This window comes from Equus quagga, chromosome 3 (genome assembly GCF_021613505.1).
Source record: "Equus quagga isolate Etosha38 chromosome 3, UCLA_HA_Equagga_1.0, whole genome shotgun sequence".
Lineage (NCBI taxonomy): Eukaryota > Metazoa > Chordata > Mammalia > Perissodactyla > Equidae > Equus > Equus quagga.
Genome location: NC_060269.1, coordinates 148,566,581 through 148,587,245, shown reverse-complemented (window position 1 = coordinate 148,587,245; position 20,665 = coordinate 148,566,581). Strand labels below are relative to the sequence as shown.

At 44.6% G+C, this 20,665-nt stretch overlaps 1 protein-coding gene across 1 annotated transcript; it reads left to right on the top strand.

Annotated features, from left to right (window-relative positions):
* Window positions 1-29: 29 nt before the first annotated feature.
* LYAR (Ly1 antibody reactive) lies at window positions 30-20,115 on the top strand. The gene is made up of 9 exons (XM_046655587.1): window positions 30-162; window positions 5,295-5,468; window positions 7,008-7,122; window positions 11,737-11,844; window positions 11,956-12,039; window positions 15,254-15,683; window positions 16,021-16,107; window positions 19,243-19,328; window positions 19,808-20,115. The coding sequence occupies exons 2-9, from the start codon at window positions 5,347-5,349 to the stop codon at window positions 19,940-19,942; spliced, it is 1,167 nt and encodes a 388-aa protein (XP_046511543.1). The 5' UTR covers window positions 30-162; window positions 5,295-5,346; the 3' UTR covers window positions 19,943-20,115.
* Window positions 20,116-20,665: the final 550 nt, after the last annotated feature.

The window sequence follows — 20,665 nt, the reverse complement described above, 5'->3', positions numbered from 1 at the left end:
GGGGTTAAGCTGTGCGACCGCCGCGCGCAGGCGCAGGGCGGCTGCAACCCGATTTCGGCGCCGGGAAGCGCTGGAGGGAGGCGGCGGCTGCGCTGGGCGGGAGGCGGCGGTTCCACGTGCTCTAGCGGCCGGTTGAAACCGTTGGCGGGCGGTGGCTGAGAGGTGAGGGCGGTGGCCCAGGGGCCGACCCGGGAGGCTGGGGCTCGGAGCGAGGAGGGGCGGCGGCGGAGTGGCCGCCTCCTGCACGTCCCCACTTGGCCCCCCTCTGGCTCGCACGCGGGGCAGGAGGAAATCCATTCGGATCTCATTCGGGCCCCGGGGAAGTGAAAGCAGTCCTGGACTCAGGATGGCCGGTTCTACCCGATTGTAGAACGGAGAGGTCCTCGTGTCGGGAGCCCCCTCTCCTCGGCAAGCCAGGGTGGTTGTCACGGCTGGTCTGGGCGTCAGGCTTGCTACATGTTGGGCATGAGGCTCTAGCCTTCCCCGAGTCTTGGGGAGCTCGGTCCCCAGGGAGGAGGCCGTAGAGCATAGTGGCTGAGAGCACGGACTTAGGACCAGAATAACTGCGTGTGAATCCGGGTTTGCCACCACCTGGATGTGTGACCTGCTGCAAGTTACTTAACCTCTTTGTGCCTCAGTTTCCTGGTCTGTCAAAGGGAATAATATAGAAGCTAACTCAGAGGACTGTTGGATTGAGTGAGCACAAACGTGTTAACCACCTACGACAGGGCTTGGCACATGGTAGGTGCTCAGTAAATGTCAGGATTTTCTGCAGCACCTGCTACCTCTGAGGAGACAGGTAGGGGAGCAAGGTGGGGTGTATTTGCAAGGCTGACTTCGCCGCAGAGAGGGCCCGCTGGGACCTGTTCACCCTGCACCCTGGTTCCCCCAGCGCGCAGCATGGTGCTCACAGGTGGTAGACTTGCACAGTTATTACAGCAGCAAAGGGATGCCGTGTAAAACAATGCTGGTGATGTGTGAGGGGTGAGGTGGAGTGGGGGAGGCGTGGTTTAACTTCTCCCAGCTTCAGTTTGCTCATCTGTTAAGTGAAGAGAGGTATATCTACCTCTGAGGGCTTTTGCAGGGAGCGAGGGGGAGGTCCCGCGTGAATGTACGTCGCCACCGTCATCACCCCCACATTCAGGTGGTTAGGCGGTATGGTGGACACTGTGTACTTGTCTGTCCTTCCCTTTTCCCGTACCCTTGGTTTCTTGGAATTGTACCCCCCGGAAGGGGCTCAGGGCTGGTCTAGTTGGCCTGCCCCATTGTTTCACAGGTAGGAAAACTTACAGTTCAGAGGGGACCGTGACTTGCTCAAGGTAACTGCTCATTGGGGCTGTTGCCAGCTTGGACCCTCAGGTGAGCTGTGGTGGTGGTGGTGGTGATGGGGTTTTAGGTCTGTGTGTGTATATGTGTGTGAGAGAATGTTTTAAGAATAGTTAATGTAGTTTTTGTAAAAAATAAACAATACCAAAATGTAGAGGGAGGAAGGTAAAAAAATAACTCCAGATATAATCCCAGAATCAAACTTGAGTCATGTGATCAGGGCACAGGATGGTGGAGTAGGCAGGCACCCATGGGGTGGGGATCCAGAGGAGACTGGAGTGAATTTATGATGCTGCATCGGTGGATTGAGGGTCATATTTAAAGAAGCTTGGGTTTGGGAGGAGACTGGTTGCAATAGTATTGATGTACAATTAATAAGTCACAGGAAATTCTTTCTACTATTGGGTAAGGATGAATCTTTCACATTGGTATCTTATTTAATTTTCCACTCAATGCTCCAAGATAGATATTAGACCCATTTTACAGATAAAGAGATTCTGGAAAGTTAAGTTACCTCGAGGTCATTTAATTTTTAATTGGCAGATGTGGGCTCCAGCTCAGATCCTCTGGCCCTGAGTCCAGGTCCAGGTCAGCAGAACCTGGTCAGTCTTGATGACAGGAGCCTGAGGTGCCTGGATTCCTTCGCAAGTCCCCGGTCCCTGAGTGAAGCTGTCTGCTGCCCTCAACTCAGCATCACTGTGCAGCACCTGCCATTCTCTGCTGTGACATGGCGCTCTCTGTGCCCAGTGCAGGCTGGGCTTAGAATGCAGACTTAGGGTCCTAGTATTTAAAATGGAAGGTCACAAGCTGTACGACATCTGAGCCTCGTAGGTGGGGTGTCCTGAAAGTCCTAATGCAGCACATTTTCAGCTTTCCCAACTTCCGAAGTATGAATGTTACGAATTTGCTAAAGACATCATTTGAAAGTTTAAGTATTTAAATTTTTTTCATATTTATTTAGTCTCGTGAAATCTAAGTTTAATCTTTTGCTTTAGGCAATGCTTGCTGTCTTCAGTTAGAGGGACTGCATTTTTATATGGGGTCTTTTTGTAAGTTCAAAGTATTCACACTTATGACGTTGCTCAGCTGCCCTGTGTGCCATGCAGTTAGGATGGTTCTGAGCTTGCTGTTCACAGCCCGCTCGCCATACAGACACATATGTGTACTGCATAAATGAAAGGTGTTTGCAGGGCCGACCCTGTGGCGTAGTGATTCAGTTCACACACACTGCTCCATCAGCCCGGGTTCACAGGTTCGGATCCCGGGTACAGACCTAAACCACTCGTCAAGCTGTGCTGTGGTGGCCACCTGCATACAAAATAGAGGAAGATTGGCACAGATGGTAGCTCAGGCACAATCTTCCTCAAGCAAAAAGAGGCAACGAATGTTAGCTCAGGGCCAATCTTCCTCAAGCAAAAAGAGGCAGCAAATGTTAGCTCAGGGCCAATCTTCCTCACAAAAAACAGAAGTTTCCCTCAGAGGCTGGGTCAGGTGTAAGGTATAATCAGGGTGACACTTGGCTGGTGATGGGGTGTCCTCTGGGCTCTGAATAAGGGAGGGGTAAGCGCCTTCCAGGCCTTAGCTCATTAGCAAGCAGGCAGTCATGCTGTCCCCACTTCAGATCAGTGTAGAAATGCAGCGATGCCTCTGAAGCTCCAGAGGAAGGCCTGAGAGACAGTTCTGACTTAACTGTGCAAGCTCCCTACCCTGGCTTTAAAAACGAGCACATCTCTAAATGGGAACATTGGCCGCAAAGGCCATATGGAATGGTTGGAGAGGTATCTTCCCGTGGGTGTGTGAGCACGTGCTGACCCTCTCGGGAATCCGTGTTTCCGAGGTGCGGCCTATCCCCAGAGGGATGGCATGCTTTGCACGGATACTCCGAGCGTCTTTTTTGTCAACGTCACTGGCTCCTTTCAGCTGATAAATTTGGTTTTCAGCTGTCCGTCTCAGGCCTTTAATTCCTGACCTTCCCTGACAGACTGAGCCCCCAGCTGGATCTTCCTCCCTCTCCCTGCCCCTCCTCGATGAAGACACAGAATAGGCCTCAACAAGGAAGGTCGGAAAGCCCTAGGCCCTAGCTTAAGTTGGAGGGGGTGTCTTTTCATTGTTGAATCTTACTAAGAAAGTACTTTTAAAGTTTTCAGCAGATAATTTGGCTCAGTGCAGCTGTTTCTGCCTTGGGTGTCTGGTGACAGTCTGTTTCTTGGTGACTAATTAATGGTTTACTCCTGTTCCTACACAGAAGTGCCCCAGAGACTCTGATGCTGTGGCTTTCGCTCTTGCTCCGGTCTTTGTTCTCCATGAGAGGCAGGGTGGTGCTCTCCCTGTCTGTCGTTCACCGAGCTTCCGTCTGCCGGGCGCAGAATGCTAAGCTTCCAGAGAGCTGGGTCTTAGTCCCTGTGACGCCGGCTCCATGGGCATGTGACTGTTTCACCCATCTTTACGATATGATGAGGAGATGTGCGAGGTGGCCGCACGTCCCAGAACACTCATGTTAGCTCTCCTCTGGGTTCCATGTTAGGCTGTGCCTGACCACGTGTCCTCCCTTGCCACCCTCCCCTGATGGTGAGCTGGGGAGGGCCCCCCGGGCAGGGGCCTGGTTTTTGTATGTGGCGTATCAGGCAAACTGATGTCCGACAGTCTTCCTCGGGGCAGGAGGCCTCCATGAGAGACTGGCTGGGCCTGTGTGAACCCTGGGGTTGCAGCCAGGATGCACCTTTCCATTCAAGGCAGAATGGGTGGGGACAGCCCTGACCTTGCTGAGTGGTGACCTTTCCAGCAGGGACCTGGAGCATGCCAGTGGAGGGGAAGTGGTGATTTCACGCCTGAGGATTCTCATTTGTGCTAAAGGATTCTTGCGTGAGGTCTTACCCTGAAGCTAACTGCCTCAGTTTACTTGATCCTTATCTTCATTTTCATGATGAGGAAGAACGCCCTGGGTTAGACAGTTCTCAGTGTTTTTGCTGTGAAACTTCTTTATGATGTGAAATGACAATACTTTTAGAATCTAGTGATTAAAAAATCATATAACCATGGAAAGTTACTGTGACTTCTGTAACACTTTGGGTGAATTTGTGTTTTGCTGAACACAATAGCATATCCCTGAAATTTCTAAGTGGTGGTTATGTATATGTGCAGATGTGCTTAATCTTGGGGTGGTGCTCAGACGCCTGGTCTGTGAACGCCCCCCACAATTGAGCACCCGGCGTTTGGGACACCCGGTTATGGGTCCATTTCTTTCTGAGTGATCTGACAAGAAGCCACGCCTACTCCCTGTCCACTAAGACCGGAGGGCACATCTTCCTATTTTAACACCTGTGGAGACATTGTTACGCCTGTACGAATGCTTTTTCTGCTTATAAAAATTATTTTTAGGCCTCTTCTCCCCTTACTAAGCCTCCTTCAGTTCCTCTTGTGCTATGTTCTTAGCGTATGTGGGGACCTGAAATAATTTGCAGTGCACACCTAAAGGCGTTAGAGAGAGAAAGAGAACACGTGTGTGCACTTTACTTTATTAGAAAAGGTATGATATTTCACTCAGTGCCCCCAAAACTTGTCATCTCTGGAGCCAGCCTGCCAGGTTTCAATCCTGGTTCTGCTGCCGTGTGACCTTGAGCAAGTTACTTAGTCTCTCTGTGGCTCAATGCCTCATGTTAATTGTGAATAATAATAGTTCTTCCCGCATAGGGTTGCTGTGAGGATTAAATGAGTGAACAGACGTAAAGCCGTAGAATAGTGCTGGCACGCGGTGAGCACACGCCCCACAGACATTAGCCCTTGTGATCACTGTTATCACTTTACTTGCATGGTGGTAGTTTTATGTAGATTGCTAATCAACTTTGATTCTGTTGTGTAGTTATTTTCATGTGAAATTGTGGTTGAGAAGTTACCTGTATGAATCATTTTTTTGTAATGGAAGTTTCAGATTACAATGGTAATTTTATTTCCTTTTAAATTTTTTTAAGGACAAGACTTAAACCTATCTGGGATAGAGAATATTTAACCATTTAGCTAAAAATGGTATTTTTTACATGCAATGCATGTGGTGAATCAGTGAAGAAAGTACAAGTTGAGAAGCACGTGGCTATTTGCAGAAACTGCGAATGCCTTTCTTGCATTGACTGCGGTAAAGATTTCTGGTAAGTTCCACATAATTCCTGTAGATCCATAGTAAAGGTCCAGATCAGTTTTGGAAGCCCCGACCCCACAAAGCTTTAAAAAAAAAAAAATGAAGCAAATTTGAGGAAAGAAATTAAGAAAAAAATTAAAAGTGCTTTACAAGACCATTTGCTTTTTAAGGACGGTTTAAAGAGACGACTAAGGGAAAGGGAGTAGAGGGGTTAGATCTGATCAGTCTGTGGTGCTCGCTGTCCTCTCCTTTCACCATTACCAGACCCAGGGAGGTGAGCACGCCAAGTCAGGTTTCAGGGGTGCCGTGTGTTGATCACACTGAAGGGATGGATTTATAGACCAGAAAATGAATTAATTCACAGTGGGGGGGATATCTGGGAGAAGAGCCTAGGTCCTCCCCAGAAATTTGGAGGTGACAGGGAGAGTCAGCTCTTCCTGGTCCTTCCACTGAGGGGGCCCCTGGTCAGGTGAGGACCCAGCAGGAGGGGACCAGATGCGCTGTGTCTGCAGCAGGGCCATTTGCAGATGGCTAATGCTGATTCCCTTCAGCTTCAGAGGCTTCAGGTGGAAAGGCAGCTTTTGGGGCATCTGCCCCAGTGTCCTCTGTGGCATTTGGATGATATTTGCTAACTATTTTAATTTCATTCTACAGAAGTGATATTTAAAACAAATTTGGGGGGGAGCTGCCAAAGTCTTTGTTTATACTCAGTCCTAGGAAGAAGCTTGATATATAAAACCGGAGAAAGTTGGGCTATTTCTCCATAGAGGACTTTGCCCAGACCTTGTCCCAAACATCTCCCTGAGGACCCCAGAAGGCTTCAAAAAGATTATATGAGACAGACTTGAGTTTCCTTTTTTCCAAGATTCTGAGATCCAGAACTTGTTAGTAACCTGATACCACCATTTTATACCAGCGTTTTTTTTTTTAATCTTCTTCTCCCCAAGCGCCCCTGGTACATAGTTGTATATTCTAGTTGTGAGTGCCTCTGGCTGTGCTCTGTGGCATGCCGCCTCAGCATGGCTTGATGAGTGGTACCATGTCTGCGCTCAGGATCCGAAGCGGCGAAACCCCAGGCTGCTGGAGCAGAGCACATGAACTTAACCACTCCACCACAGGGCTGGCCCCTATACCAGCTTTTAACTTATTCTACAATGGATTATTGATTGTCTACTATATTACCAGGAAATCATACAGATTTTGTAATTTAAGATAAAGCCACCCTATTGCAAAAAATTATTTTCTTTTTTATTCTGTATATATTCACTTATGACAAAAAAACATTATGTATCAATTTGGTTTAAGATGTTAGTATATAAAAATGGATGGAAAGTTTCGTGGTGGGTTTTATATTGATTAGTTTGTAGGAACGAATGTGGCTATGATCAGGGGGTTATAAGCATAGTTAGTGAAATAGGTGGGGTATTTGTGCAGTGGACAGGTGTGAAATACAAGTGTGGCCTGCAGAAGGTAGGAGCAGCATGCTCGAGTGAGACAGAGACTCCAATTTGAGCATCAGTCTAACGGTGGAACCTTTTATCACTTTAAGGGGTGACGACTATAAAAATCATGTGAAATGCATAAGTGAGGATCAGAAGTATGGTGGCAAAGGTTATGAAGGTAAAACCCACAAAGGCGATATTAAACAGCAGGCATGGATTCAGGTAAGGTCTTTCTGCTTCATCGTGTAGCTTCATCTGACATCTTCCACTTTCTTTGGAAGCCTGAGAAACTAAGAATAAATGCCTCATCCATGCAGACCAGACCCAGAAACGTGTTAGGAAAGACCTAGGTTGAGCAAGTAAACTTTCTTGAAAAAGAATTCTTTATTTCTCTGTTAATACAGTTGCAATGTATTTTGCCTTTAATCCATATGTTTTACACGTTTCTTGCAGAACTATTTCAGAATTCTCACTAGCTTTCCGTTGGCTAAGCTAGTGTATCTGCTTCTAGTGATAATGCAACTTTTATAACTCAAACCATGTTAATCTCTCATGTCTGTCAGTCATGAGACTGGGCAAAATAAAGACATTTTCATAGATACGAGGAATTTTCTACTTAACTAAAATAAAACAAAAACATGTGCAAGAAAAATGGCAAAATCAACAAAATCCCTAATTCACCGAGAGGTATGACTTCCAGAACGTTATTCACCTTTTACAGAATAGATAGCAGGAGGAAGGATTCAGAAAGGAAGGTGGGAGACAGAAGACAAACGTCATCTGTGGAAATTCTGAATTTTCCTAGAAACCAAATAAATAGTTACTCCCTTTGACGATAGAGCTTAAACCTGAATTTGCTAATATGGACCAGTTTACTGAGTTAGCTGACTCCTGGGTGGGGAAGTCTTCTGTTCACGAAGGACTAACCAAGGCTGCCCAGTGCAGATTGGGGAGCTAGTGAAACCCCGTATCTGAACTAAGATATTTAAGCTGGCGACCGTCAGCCACACTTTTGGGCACTATATCTGTAATCTCCCTGAGGACCAGGTGATACTCCTAGGCCCCTGAGCTGAAGTACCTGGGTGTGTGAGTTCCTTCTCTGTTGTCATCACATCTTGAATGAAATCCTCTACAGCAGGGGTTAGCCAGTGGGTCAAATCCGGCCACCCCCCTTTGTAAGCAGTTTTATCAGCCCCCAGCCGTGCCCATTAGTCTACATACCGTCCGTGGCTGCCTTAGTGCTGCAAGGGTGGTGCCGAGTGGTCAGGCCCTGAACGGATGGTCCGCAAAGTTTAAAATCTTCACTCTCTGGCCCTCTGCAGAAGAGGCTTGCTGACCCTGCCCTAAACTGTCAGGCTTCAGCAGCTATGTCACAGTCTCAGCAATCAGGAACTTGACTTCGGGGTCTGTCATGGTCCACTCACCCTCTGATTCTGATTCCTCCCTAACTCCCTGGTTGACGTTGTTAACAGACGGATAAGACTAAATGTGGCGTGCTGGGGGGATAAACGGGGCCTCCTGTGACCCATCTGACAGAGATGGATTTGGGGGTTTTGTTCTTTTCCTTAAATCCTTAAAACCTTTATTTTTAAAGACTGAATTTTGAAATCCTGTCAGTGTTAATGTTCGCCAAGCATCCTTCCAGATGTCTCTGGGCTTACACACAGAGTGGATCAATGGGTTAGGGAGAGATATCCCACTGTCTTGGGTCACAGCGTTTCCTCCACACTGTTGCCCGTGCCCTGTCCTCTCCTGACTCTGAGCTCGCTGCTCCAGCCGCTGCTGAGCCAGCCTGACTTCTGCCGTGTTCGTCTTTTTCTTGATTTGTTTTCCTCCCTGGAGAAGTTTGCCTTATCCTCGCCTGAGTATCCTGTATCCATTTTTTTCTAGTCTGTTTATATATAGCTTCCGTTCTTTCCTAACACAGGGACATTTTCCTGCATTGTGTTTGTTTAGCCGCATCATTTGTCCGTATTTGGCTCATCGGTGACCATCTTCCATGTGTGCTCTTGTCTCCCTAACTTTAATCAGTACCTTTCCTCTGCCTTCACTGTGATTGCCATAAGCATTTTCTTAGGTCACTTATTTAATTTTAATCTCTGTTCTGTTCTTGCTATTTCAGATTTATTTATCAGATCTTAATACTCTTGTCTTGGTCCTCAATTAATTTCCTAGTACCTATAATATCCATTTTTGTCTGATTCTTTGGATCACTTTTGGTTTGTTTATACATTTTTTCCAGTGTTTTTAATTTGTGGTAAATTATACATGACATAAAATTTACCATTTTAACCATTTGTAAGTATACAATTAAGTACACTCACGTTGTGCAACCATCACCACTATCCATCTCCAGAACTTCTTCATCATCGCAAACTGAAACTCTGTCCCCAGTAAACAACAATTCCCCGTTCTCTCTTTCCCCAGCCCCTGGCCCCCACCATTCTACTTTCTGTCTCTGAATTTACTGCTCAGGCTACCTCCTATAAGTGAAATCATACAGTATTTGTCCTTTTGTGACTGGCTTCTTTCACTTAGCATGTGATGTCCTCATAGTTCATCCATGTTGTTGCACGTGTCAGAATGTCCTCCCTTGTTAAGGTTGAGTGGGATTCCATTGGATGGATGGACCACATTTTGTTTATCCATTCATATGTTGGTGGACACTTGTGTTGCTTCATCTTTTGGCTCTTGTGAATAATACTGCTGTGAACATGGGTGTGCAAATATCTGTTCGAGTCCCTGCTTTCAGTTCTTTTGGGCACATACCCATAAGTGGAATTGCTAGATTTTTAAAGTTTTTTGAGGAACCTCCATGCTCTTTTCCATGATGGCTGCACCACTTTACATTCCTACTAGCAGTCACAAGGCTTCCAATTCCTTCACAGCCTCCCCAGCATTTATTTTCTATTTTTTTGATAATAGGCATCCTAAGAGGTATGCAGTGGTACCTCATTATGGTTTTGATATTTGTTTCCCTATTGATTGATAATGTTGAGCATCTTTTCATGTGTTTATTGGCCATTTGTATATCTTCCTTGGAGAAATGTCTGTTCAAGTCCTTTGCCCAGTTTTTAATTGGGTGGTTGGTTTTTTGTTGTTGAGTTGTAGTTCTTTACATATTTGGGTAATTAACACCTTATCGGATAAATGATTTGCAAATATTTTCTTCCATTCCATGAATTGCCTCTTCACTCTGTTGATAGTGTCTTTGATGTACAGAAGTTTTAAAATTTTGATATAGTCAGTCCAATTTACTTTTTTCTTTTTTGTGCCTTTGGTGTCATATTGGATCAAGAAATCATTGCCAAATCCAGTGTCGTGTCACTTTTCCCTGGTGTTTTCTTCTAAGCATTTTATGGTTTTAGCTCTTACATTTAGGTCTTTGAGGTGTTTTTTTTTTTTTTTGAGAACGATTGGCCCTGAGCTAACATCTGTGCCCATCTTCCTCTACTTTATATGTGGGACGCCTGCCACAGCATGGCTTTATAAGTAGTGTGTGCATCTGCGCCCAGGATCCGAACCGGTGAACCCCGGGCCGCAAAAGCAGAGCGCATGAACTTAACCACTATGCCACTGGGCTGGCCCCACCATTTTGAGTTTATTTTTGTAAATGGCATTGGAAGAGTTCAATTTTACTCCTTTGCCGTGGATATTCACTTATCCAGCACCATTTGTTGAAAAGACTGTTCTTTCCACATGACTGGTCTTGTCACCGTTGCTGAAAATCTTTTGGCCATATATGCATGGGTTTACTTCTGGGCTCTCTATTCCACTGGTCTGTCTGTCTGTCCTTATGACAGTAGCCCACTGATTCGATTACTCTAGCTTTGTAGTAAGCTTTGAAATCAGAAAGCATGAGACCTCCAACTTTGTTCGTTTTCAAGATGTTTTGAGATTCCATGTGCATTTTAGGATGGAGTTTTCTATTTCTGGAAAAAGAAAAATTGTCAGTTGGATTTTGATTGAGATTACATTTGAATCTGTAGATCACTTTGGTTAGTATTGACATCTTAATGATACTAAGTCTTCCAATCCACCAACACAGAATGTCTTTCCATTTATTTGTGTCTTTAATCTCTTTCAGCATTAATTTACAGTTTTCAGTGTACACGTCCTTCACCTCCTTGGTCAAGTTTATTTCTAAATATTTTACTTTTTTTGGTGAGGAAGATTGGCCCCAAGCTAACATCTGTTGCCAGTCTTCGTCTTCTTTTGCTTGAGGAAGACTGTCCCTGAGCTAACATCTGTGGTAATCTTCCTGTATTTTTTGTATGTGAGATGCTGCCACAGCATGGCTTGATGAGTGGTGTGTAGGTCTGCCCCTGGGATCTGAACCCCAGGCTGCCGAAGCAGAGCCTGTAAACTTAACCACTACACCACTGGGTCGGCCCGTAAATATTTTGTTCTTTTTGATGCTATTGTAAAGGAATTGTTTTCTTAATTTCCTTTTTGGACCATTCATTGTTGGTGTATAGAAGTAGAACTTCCTTTTTGAGCATGGATTGCGTGTCCTGCCACTCTGCTGAATTTCATTGGTTCTAACAGGTTTTCTCCTGGAGGTCTTTAGGGTGTTCTACTATAAGACCATGTTGTCTGGGAACAGAGATAATTTTACTCCTTCCTTTCCAATTTGGATCCCTTTTCTTTCCTGTTCTTGCTTACCTGCTCTGGCTAGGACTTCCAGTACTGGAGCGAATTCGTGAGCAGAGACACTGATACAGAATCTGGACTTGAAAGGTGAACCCTGTATCCATTAGTAGGACACTTTAGTTTGGCTTTCGTGAAACTCACGTCAGGTATTTATTGTTTTTGTTTTCTCTTCCTTTTTTGCAGAAAATTAATGAATTAATAAAAAGACCCAATGTCAGCCCCAAAGTGAGGGAACTTTTAGAGCAAATTAGTGCTTTTGACAATGTTCCCAGGAAAAAGGCGAAATTTCAGGTATGTGTTTGATCCGACTCCCGACTGGAGGGGATGCGTAGCTCCTTGGTGACTGAGCATGTGCCTGTCAGAATGGGCTAAGGGGGGGTTTCTTCTTTCTGTTCCTTACAGAATTGGATGAAGAACAGTTTAAAAGTTCATAATGAGTCTGTTCTGGAGCAGGTGTGGAATATCTTCTCGGAAGCTTCCAGCACTGTAAGTCAGATCTAATTTTAAATTTGTAGTGTGGCAAAAATGATTAGTCAGAATGAAATGGGAATGTCTTGTCTTTGGAGGTCAAAACAGCCTTCTTTTTCAGAGCGCCTCTGTGTGCCTTCATTTATGGGAGGAATAAACTGAGTGCACTGCAGAGAAGATGTCCTTATTGTGCAGAGAAAGGCATTTAATCCCCGTGTTTGATAACAAGAGCAGCTAACTGGAAGTACTGGCTTAAACATCAGGCAGCGGATGCGCTGGAAAGAACAGGCGCTCTGGGTGTCTGACACACCTGGTTGGAATCCCTGCTGTGCTGTTTGCCGCACATTTGATCTTGTGCACATTATTTAACCTCTCTGAGTCTCAGCCTCCTTTTCTTAGAAAAATGTGGATGATCATCTTCATTCATTTATTCGGTACTTACTGAGTGCCTGATCTGTGCCAGGCTCTGAACAAAAAATATAAAATATCTTGGGTGGTGATAGTGCCATGAGGAAAATAAACAGGGTGAGGATGTCGAGAGTGACTACGAGTCCTCTCGGGTGGGGGTGGGGGTCCCAGAGCGCCCTTACAGCTGTGCTAGTACAGCAGACGAGGCTATAAAAGCGTCCCCTCCTGCCCTGCGTTTGGTGGGCACCTGATGAGCGTTCATCTCCTTCCTTCTGGTGGAGGGAGAATTCCCTTAGAGTAGCTCAGTCACCCGCCTGTCAAAGTGGTTTCATCAGAGACCCCGGGTGTAATATACAGGTGCAGAGTCTCATTTGATATCCGGTAGCACACTGTTGGTTACATTGTTAATTTAAAATTTTCCCATTAATTCACTTGTATTTGCTCCTATTTGGAGCTTATATCCCATTTGGAGACTTATATTAGTAGTAGTTTGAAAAAAGGTAGTGAGTGTTTTATTCTAATCACATTGTCAAGAGTTGTTTTGCTTTATAGCAAGGAAATAGTTTTTGTATTAAATTGGGATAAAAATGAAACTTTATCTTGGCAGTCTAGCCTTTGTCTCTTTCAGAATATATGAATTGGACCTTTGAAACCTTATAAACAGTCATTTAATTGGCATTTATGTGGCAGCTGTTTTTTAAAGGTTATTTCCTTTATTTTAACTAAGAATCAAATATTTGAAATTACCTAGTTCGACTATATAGTTTAAAAAAAGTCTTTCCCATTTCCCTTCTGAAGCTGCGAGCATGTTAAGAATTAAAAACGATAATCACTAACAGCTCGTGGTAACTCTGAGTCTGAGAAATATGTGTGCTTGCCTTGCCTTTGCCCCCTGAGCCTCACAGCACGCCCAAGTGTGTGGATGTGCCGTCCGTTCACCTGCAGTGTTCGTCCTCCCGTTGCTCTGCACCGGCCTGAGGTTGGGTGCTTCACCTCCTCCTCTACCGTGGGACCATCTCTAGCCCCGCATACATCGTACCTGGTGTTGTGGGTGCAGCATAATCAGGCCGAGGTCCTGCCTTCACAGACTGTGCTCTAGTCGGGGAGACAGACACATGCGGATGTGGGTTTGTGCTCTAATGTCAGGTCATGATAGGTGCCAGGAAGAAACAGAAGGTGGGGAGAGGGGCAGAGTGAAGCAGGCGCTCTGTTAGGTGAGAGTCAGTGGAGGCGTCGCTGAGACCTCATTTGAGGAGAGCCTGGCATGAAGTAGAAAGAAGACGGGGCATGAATTTGTCTAGTCATTTCTTGAGTGCCTGTGGTCTCCCACCCTCCCTCTCCTCCCTCTCCAGTGGCGAGGAGTTGGTCTGGACGTGGAGGGGGCACGCCAGCTAGAGACTGGGGCTGACGTGTGCGGAAGGAAGCCGAGGTCTTCGGCACTGGGTGGTTGTAGTAATACCCGACTGTCAGACAGGAACAGAAGTGCGGGATGGGTGGGGAGTGTCTTTGTCCCCTTCCTCCGCCCGAGTCCGGTTCTGAACTCTGCTCTGCCTTCGACCCCGCATGCGTCTGGACTAGTGGATTTCTCTCAACTGCTGCCGAGAAAATGCCAACCATTTAGTTGAATGTCCGTCTCCTAAATGCTGCTCTTTTGGGCAGGGGCGAGCGTCCGGGTCTGAGTGAGGCGTGGCCTCTGTAGAGTCTTGTGCGTGAGCAAAAGCCGGCCCTTCTTTATTTGGTCCACCTTCGGGGGCAGTAGTTCTCCCTTGTGACTGAGTCTCCTGAAGGTGGAAGACTGGAGGTGACTGTCTGAGTCACCTGGCTGGTGACTAACAGAGATGGAACTTGGGCCCAGGTCTGTAGATGCTTAAGTCCAGTGGTTTCTACCACAACTGAAGCGACCTGAGAGCTCCTGCCATTGACCCCCTCCTTCCCCTCCAGACGCATTAGGGCTCCCAGAGCAGTTCAGCAGATTGCTCATGTCGTCTCCTGAGAAGGGGCTGGCGTAGAGACTCCAGCGTATTTAGAGTCAGGGAGCACAGCAGGCACTGGGACTAGCCATGCTGATCTGTGCTGATTTGGATAGGGTATTGCAGTAAACGGACAGCTGACCTTGTTCCAGTGCTTGTGGTTATTTAGTTCCCCATGGTTCCTGACCCTCCGTCCAGGTGTCCCTGACCCCTCCTCTAAGGTAGCCATCTAATCTGAATGAGGATGATAATAACAATACCTCTGTCTAGTCCTCGATAGTTACAAAACCCTTCCCGCTCACCGGGCCCGTTTACTGGGCATGTCCCGTGCTAAACACATGACATATCTTATTTGATTTGTTGATATGCATCAACTGCATAAGGTAGGTGTTACTACCTTTGTTTTATAGATGAGGAAATTGGTTTAGAGCAGCTAAATAACTTGCCCTGAGTCACCTGGCTGGTCGTGAACAGAGCTGGAACTTGAACCCAGGTCTGCAGATGCATAAATCCAGTGGTCCTGCCACATCTAAGTGCTCGTCTTCTTGCAAAGAAAAGTGAATAGTGAGCCACAGTTAAAGGTCTGGCTTGCGGGACGGAAGGATGCTTCGGTTTTCCCTTGGAATGAAAATGTCTGTTAAATGCAGAGAGGGGTGTGGGCCGAGGCAGTTATTCCCAGTTCGTATATTTATTGCTATATTTTAGCTATTGTTTAGCATTTAGCACAGTTATAAAATGGTAAGTAATAAAGACATTTTTCTTAGAACATTTTCTTCAGTAGATACATGCAATGGTGTGAACAACTGTGTCTGGAATGAGTATTTATGTGTTTCTTGGTTTTGCTTAATAATAAGGAACCTGTCAGTAAGGAGCGAGATCAACAGCCACTCAACCCAGTGGCGGATCCACATGCAGAAATCTCCGCCAACGTTCCATGTTCCAAAGCAAATGATACCACGGAAGAACAAGCAAAGGTGAAGAAGAATAAAAGAGAAAGGAAGGAAGAACGGCAGAAGAAAAGAAAAAAAGAAAAGAAAGAACTAAGATTAGAAAACCACCAAGAGAATTCAAAGAGTCAGAAGCCCAAAAAGCGCAAAATGGGGCGGGAGGCCGAGCAGGAAGCTGGAGGGGAGGACAGCCCCAAGGCCAGCGGCTCCGCAGGGAAGCCTAGCCAGAGGAAGAGGAGCAAGGGCTTGTGCGCCGAGGACGGGGCAGTGGGTGGAGGCGTGGACGAGGAGGAGGCAAAAACCGGTCCAGGAAAGAGAAAGCGGAAGCATTCGGAGAGTACGTGGCTAGCTTGTTTCCAGGCTTGTTAAAAACATTTTGAAGCTGTGAATTTGGGATACATAAAATCCATTAGACCTTGCATTTTGAACCAAGTAAGGCAAAGAGCATAAGCTTTGGGATCGGGCCGACCTGGGCTCAGTCCAGGCAAGTGACCTCCCTCTCAGCTCCCCATCTCCTCATCTCACGTGGAGGAGGAGAAACCCCACGGTGCTGGTTGCTTGGGGAGTGGGAGAGGTGATGGATGTAAGGGGCCTGACCATGTATGGCTCTCGTTAAATGGTAGCTTCTGTCATAAATGCAAAATCTTTTTCTTTCAATCTTTCTAATTACTTAGTTGAAGCAGAGTCCAAGAAGAAAAAGATAAAGTTCCCAGGACATTCTGAGGGTGAAGAACCAGAAAACCATGAGGCTTCTGCAAAAGGTATTGCTGCCGTCATTTGGAAAGCTTTGCCCTCCTTAGGGTGGGGAAGGAGGAGGGGAAGCAGGGCTTTCTGGCAGGTCGTACCCTCCAGAGGCATGTGGAAAAATCTGAAAGCAAAGTAAGTTCTGTAGGATGTGACTCCAAAGAAATGAATGAGAACTGTGTGAGCCACTCTTACAGTGTCTCTGTCTAGCTTTAAAGATAAAAAGTAAAGCTGTCTGGATTGGAAATAGATACTGTGTTTGGAATTTAAAATAAACCCAGCATGACTCTCTGAGCCCCTGCTCCCTTTCCCCTCTCCTTGCTTCCCCTGTCGCTGCCTCTCATTACTCTCCTAGACGTGCCCTGAGGTCCAGCCAGACTCGGCTGTTCCCTCTCCCCACGTCTGGGCCTGTTCCTGGTGTCTCCTTGCTTAAAACTCCATGGCCACCTCCCTAAGCCAGAAGGTGTATTTGTCAGAATCCATTCCCTGGCCTTCCAGCTTCCTCTTAACTGCTGCCTCCTCCACAAAGCTGCTGCTACTCCTCAGGCCCGAAGCCTTCCCTAGGCTCCTACCAGTCAAGAACAGACCCGAGGACTCAAGTGGGAATCGAGGCTTTATTAACGGAGGGTCAGTGACTGCCCACCTTGGGTTAGATCTCTTAGCTTGGAACCCTTCCCCAACTTTGTATAAATGAGGCTTTTCTGAAAATAAATTTTTCGTTTTGAGATAATTGTAGATTGACATGCAGTTATGTGAAGTGATGCAGACTTGTGTATCCTTATGTATCCATGTATCCTTTCCCCATGTACCCATGTCTCCAAGGGTAACACCTTACACAGCTATAGTACTGTCTCTCCCCAGGGTGCTGGCACTGACAGAGTTAGGAGACAAAGGTTTCCATTGCGCAAGGATCCTCCTGTTGCCCTTTTATAGCCACGCCCACTTCCCCCTCACTCCCACCCCCTTCTTTGCCCCAGCAATCACTAATCTGTTCTCCATTTCTATAATTTTGTAATTTCAGACTGTTGCATTTAGTATGTAACCTGAGATTTGCTCTTTTCACTCAGCATTCTCTGGAGATTCATCCAGGTTGCTGCACATATCAATAATCTATTCCTTTTCGTTGCTTAGTAGTAGTCCATGGCATGGATGTACCACAGTTTGTTTAACTATTCGTCTACTGAAGGATACCTGGACTATTTCCAGGTTCTGGTTATTATGAATAAAGCTGCTGTAAACATTCATGTACAAGTTTTTGTGTGAACATACATCATTTTTTCTGGAATGTATGTTCAGGAGTACAGTAGCTGTGTAGTATGGCAGTTGCATGTTTAGTTTTTTAAGAAACTGCCAACTTTTTCAAGAGTGGTTGTACCATTTTATATTCCCACCAGCAATGTGTGTGTGATCCAGTTTCCCCACATCCTGGCCAACATTTGGTGGTGGTACTGTTTTTTTAGCATTCCGATAGGTATGTAGTAAAGCTTATAGTGGTTTAAGTTTGTATATCCCTAATGATGTTGAATATCTTTTCATGTACTTATTTGCCATCTGTGTATCTCTTCCTTGAAATGTCTGTTCTTGTCTTTTGCCCATTTTCTAATTGGATTGTTTGTTTGTTTGTTTTACCTGTTGAGATTTGAGAGTTCTTTATATATTCTAAATATTAGTCCTTTGTGGGATGTGTGGTTTGCAGGTTTTTTTTTTTTTTTTCCCAGTCTGTAGCTTGTCTTTTCATCCTCTTAACAGAATCTTTTGTAGAGTAAAAGTTTTTAATTATGAAGAAATCTAATTTATCTATTTTTCCTCTAATAGATCATACTTTGGGTGTCAAATTTCAGAACTCTTTGCCTAACCCTAGATCTCAATGATTTTTTTCTTATTTTTTTTTCTAAATGTTTTATAGTTTTACATTTTACACTTAAGTCCATGATCCATTTTGAGGTTTTTTTTTAGGAATATTAGCCCTGAGCTAACATCTGCTGCCAATCCTCCTCTTTTTGCTGAGGAAGACTAGCCCTGAGCTAACGTCTGTGCCCATCTTCCTCTATTTTATATGTGGGATGCCTGCCATAGCATGGCTTGATAAGTGGTGTGTAGGTCCGTGCCCAGGTTCTGAACCAGTGATCCCTGGGCCGTTGATGCAGAGCACATGAACTTAACCACTATGCCACCAGGCAAGCCCCCATATGGAGTTAGTTTTTATATAAAATATGAGACTTAGTTCAAGGGTCATTTTTTTGCCCATCAATGTCTAGTTGCTCCAGCACTATTTGTTGAAGAGGCTATTTTTTCCCTCATTGAATTGGTTTTGCACTTTTGTCAAAAATCACTTGGGGTATTTGTATAGGTCTATTCTGGGTTCTTTATTCTATTTCATTGATTGTGCATCTGTCCTTCTACCAATACCACACATTCTTGATTACTGCAGCTATCTACAGTAAACTTGAAGTCTTGAAATTGTGTAGGCTTATTTCTCCCACTTTATTCTTTTCAAAATTGTTTTAGAATAATCTTGTCTATATCTACAAAAAAATCTTGCTGTGATGATGTAGGAATTGGATTATACCTGTATATCAATTTGGGGAGAATTGGTATATTTACCCTATTGAGTCTTCCAATCCATGAACATGGTATATCTTTCTATTTATTTAAATCTTTGATTTCTTTGATCAGCATTATGGATTTTCAGCATACAAATCTTCTTCTTCCCAGGAGCAGAAGTCCCACAGATGAGTCTTTTAGCCCACTGTATAATAATTATTTGTAGCTGTCCCCTCTCTTAAGCTCCTTTTGCTCATCTTTGTCTTGCTTACTGCTCTTGGACAGCCCCGTGATCTTAGTGGATGCTTAGTAAATCTTTAGTTCATTAGATACCACTCTGTCTTTTTACAGGAACTTGTAGTAGTGATGGTACTTAGGATACTTAGTTAACCTGCTCACTGTAAGAACGAGTACTGTGAGGGTAGTCAGTACTGCTAGGCCACTGTGATTGGATGGGTCAAGTGCCTGCTACACGGTACCATGGTGTCCTGTTCATTCAGGGTTAGTTCATTTTCCAGGTAGCAAAGAGATGTTGCAGAAATCATTTCTTTATCTTCCTGGTGATATAACTAAACAAAATGTTTTACAGATTATTCTTTATATTATAGGTAAATTCAACTGGAAGGGAACTATTAAAGCAGTCCTGAAACAGGCCCCAGATAACGAAATAGCAATCAAAAAGCTACGGAAAAAGGTATGGTGTACGAACCCAGGTATATAATCTCGGGACAATCAGTTCTTTATTTTAAAATGTACAGTTTGTTGTTTTAATCTGAAATAGTATAAATGTTGTGTATCTTGGTGACTTTCATGCTGCTCCAGGAGCCCCTCAGGGTTTGTGGGGAGGGAATGGGGCCAAGTCCCATGACACTTCCTCAGCCACCGCAGTGCCTATATTAAATGTGAAAATTATTGTTCTAGATATTTTTCTATCTTTTGATTATTCCAGAGCAATGGTTTCTTCTTTTTGTTTAATTCTTTATCAGTGTCTGACACAGGTAAAGTGCTCATGTGTGTACAGTTGCACAAGTTTTCACAAGCAGAACACACCTGTGTAACCAGCACCTGGCTTGCTATTATTTTTTACTATTGGCCTACTTCTGGATTAAAGGACTTTTTAGGTCAATTTTCAGGACAAATACACCCATTTGACAGTTGTTTCTCTTTGTGAAGGTTTTAGCTCAGTATTATGCTGTGACAAATGAACATCACAAATCTGAAGAGGAGCTTCTGGTCATCTTTAACAAGAAAATCAGCAAGAACCCCACCTTTAAGTTATTAAAGGACAAAGTCAAGCTTTTGAAATGAACATTTTTATATTTAAACATTGAATCCATTCTCTTGATTTCTTCCTTTCACTGCTGTTTGTAAAACATGTAATGAATTATAACAACTCATTTTCCTTTCCAAAGTTGTGTTTTTAAGTTAAGAAAAATATATATTTTTGGTAGAACTTTTATGAGAAAGTAAAATATATTCTTGTCCAAAATTCTAAACTTGTGGTGAAAATTATTATACTTTAAAATTATTATACTTTAATGTGGAAAATATTTTTAAATGTGACAAGTCAAAAAATAATTCCTTCTTTGGTCAGACTAAAAAGTAGTTGTTTTAACTACATCATTGCTATGCATTTTCAATTAGAGGTTTTCGTGGGTTTGTTTTTGTGTTGTTAGAATGCATATGTGAGTTGCAGCATTTCATCCAGGGACGGCCATAACAACGATCTTGTGTGAGTGATAACCCTTACCTCGCCAGCAGTTCCGCTCTTTAGAGGCTGTTTCTCTGTAACAGTTTGGCCTGTCTACGCTGTGGCTCAGTCTATCTTCAGCCAAAGACAGATTTGCAGTGACTGGATTTTGGAGTGTGGCCTGTGACCAGGTTCAGAGAAATAGCTCGTTTGAGACCGAATCCAGTATTTAGCTGTATTGCTGTTCCGGTGATCCAGTGGCTTGAAATGCTGTCAGAAACGGTATTGTAAGTCCTAGTTGATTGTGCTGGAGGAGAGCTGTGTGCCACTTTTTGATATTT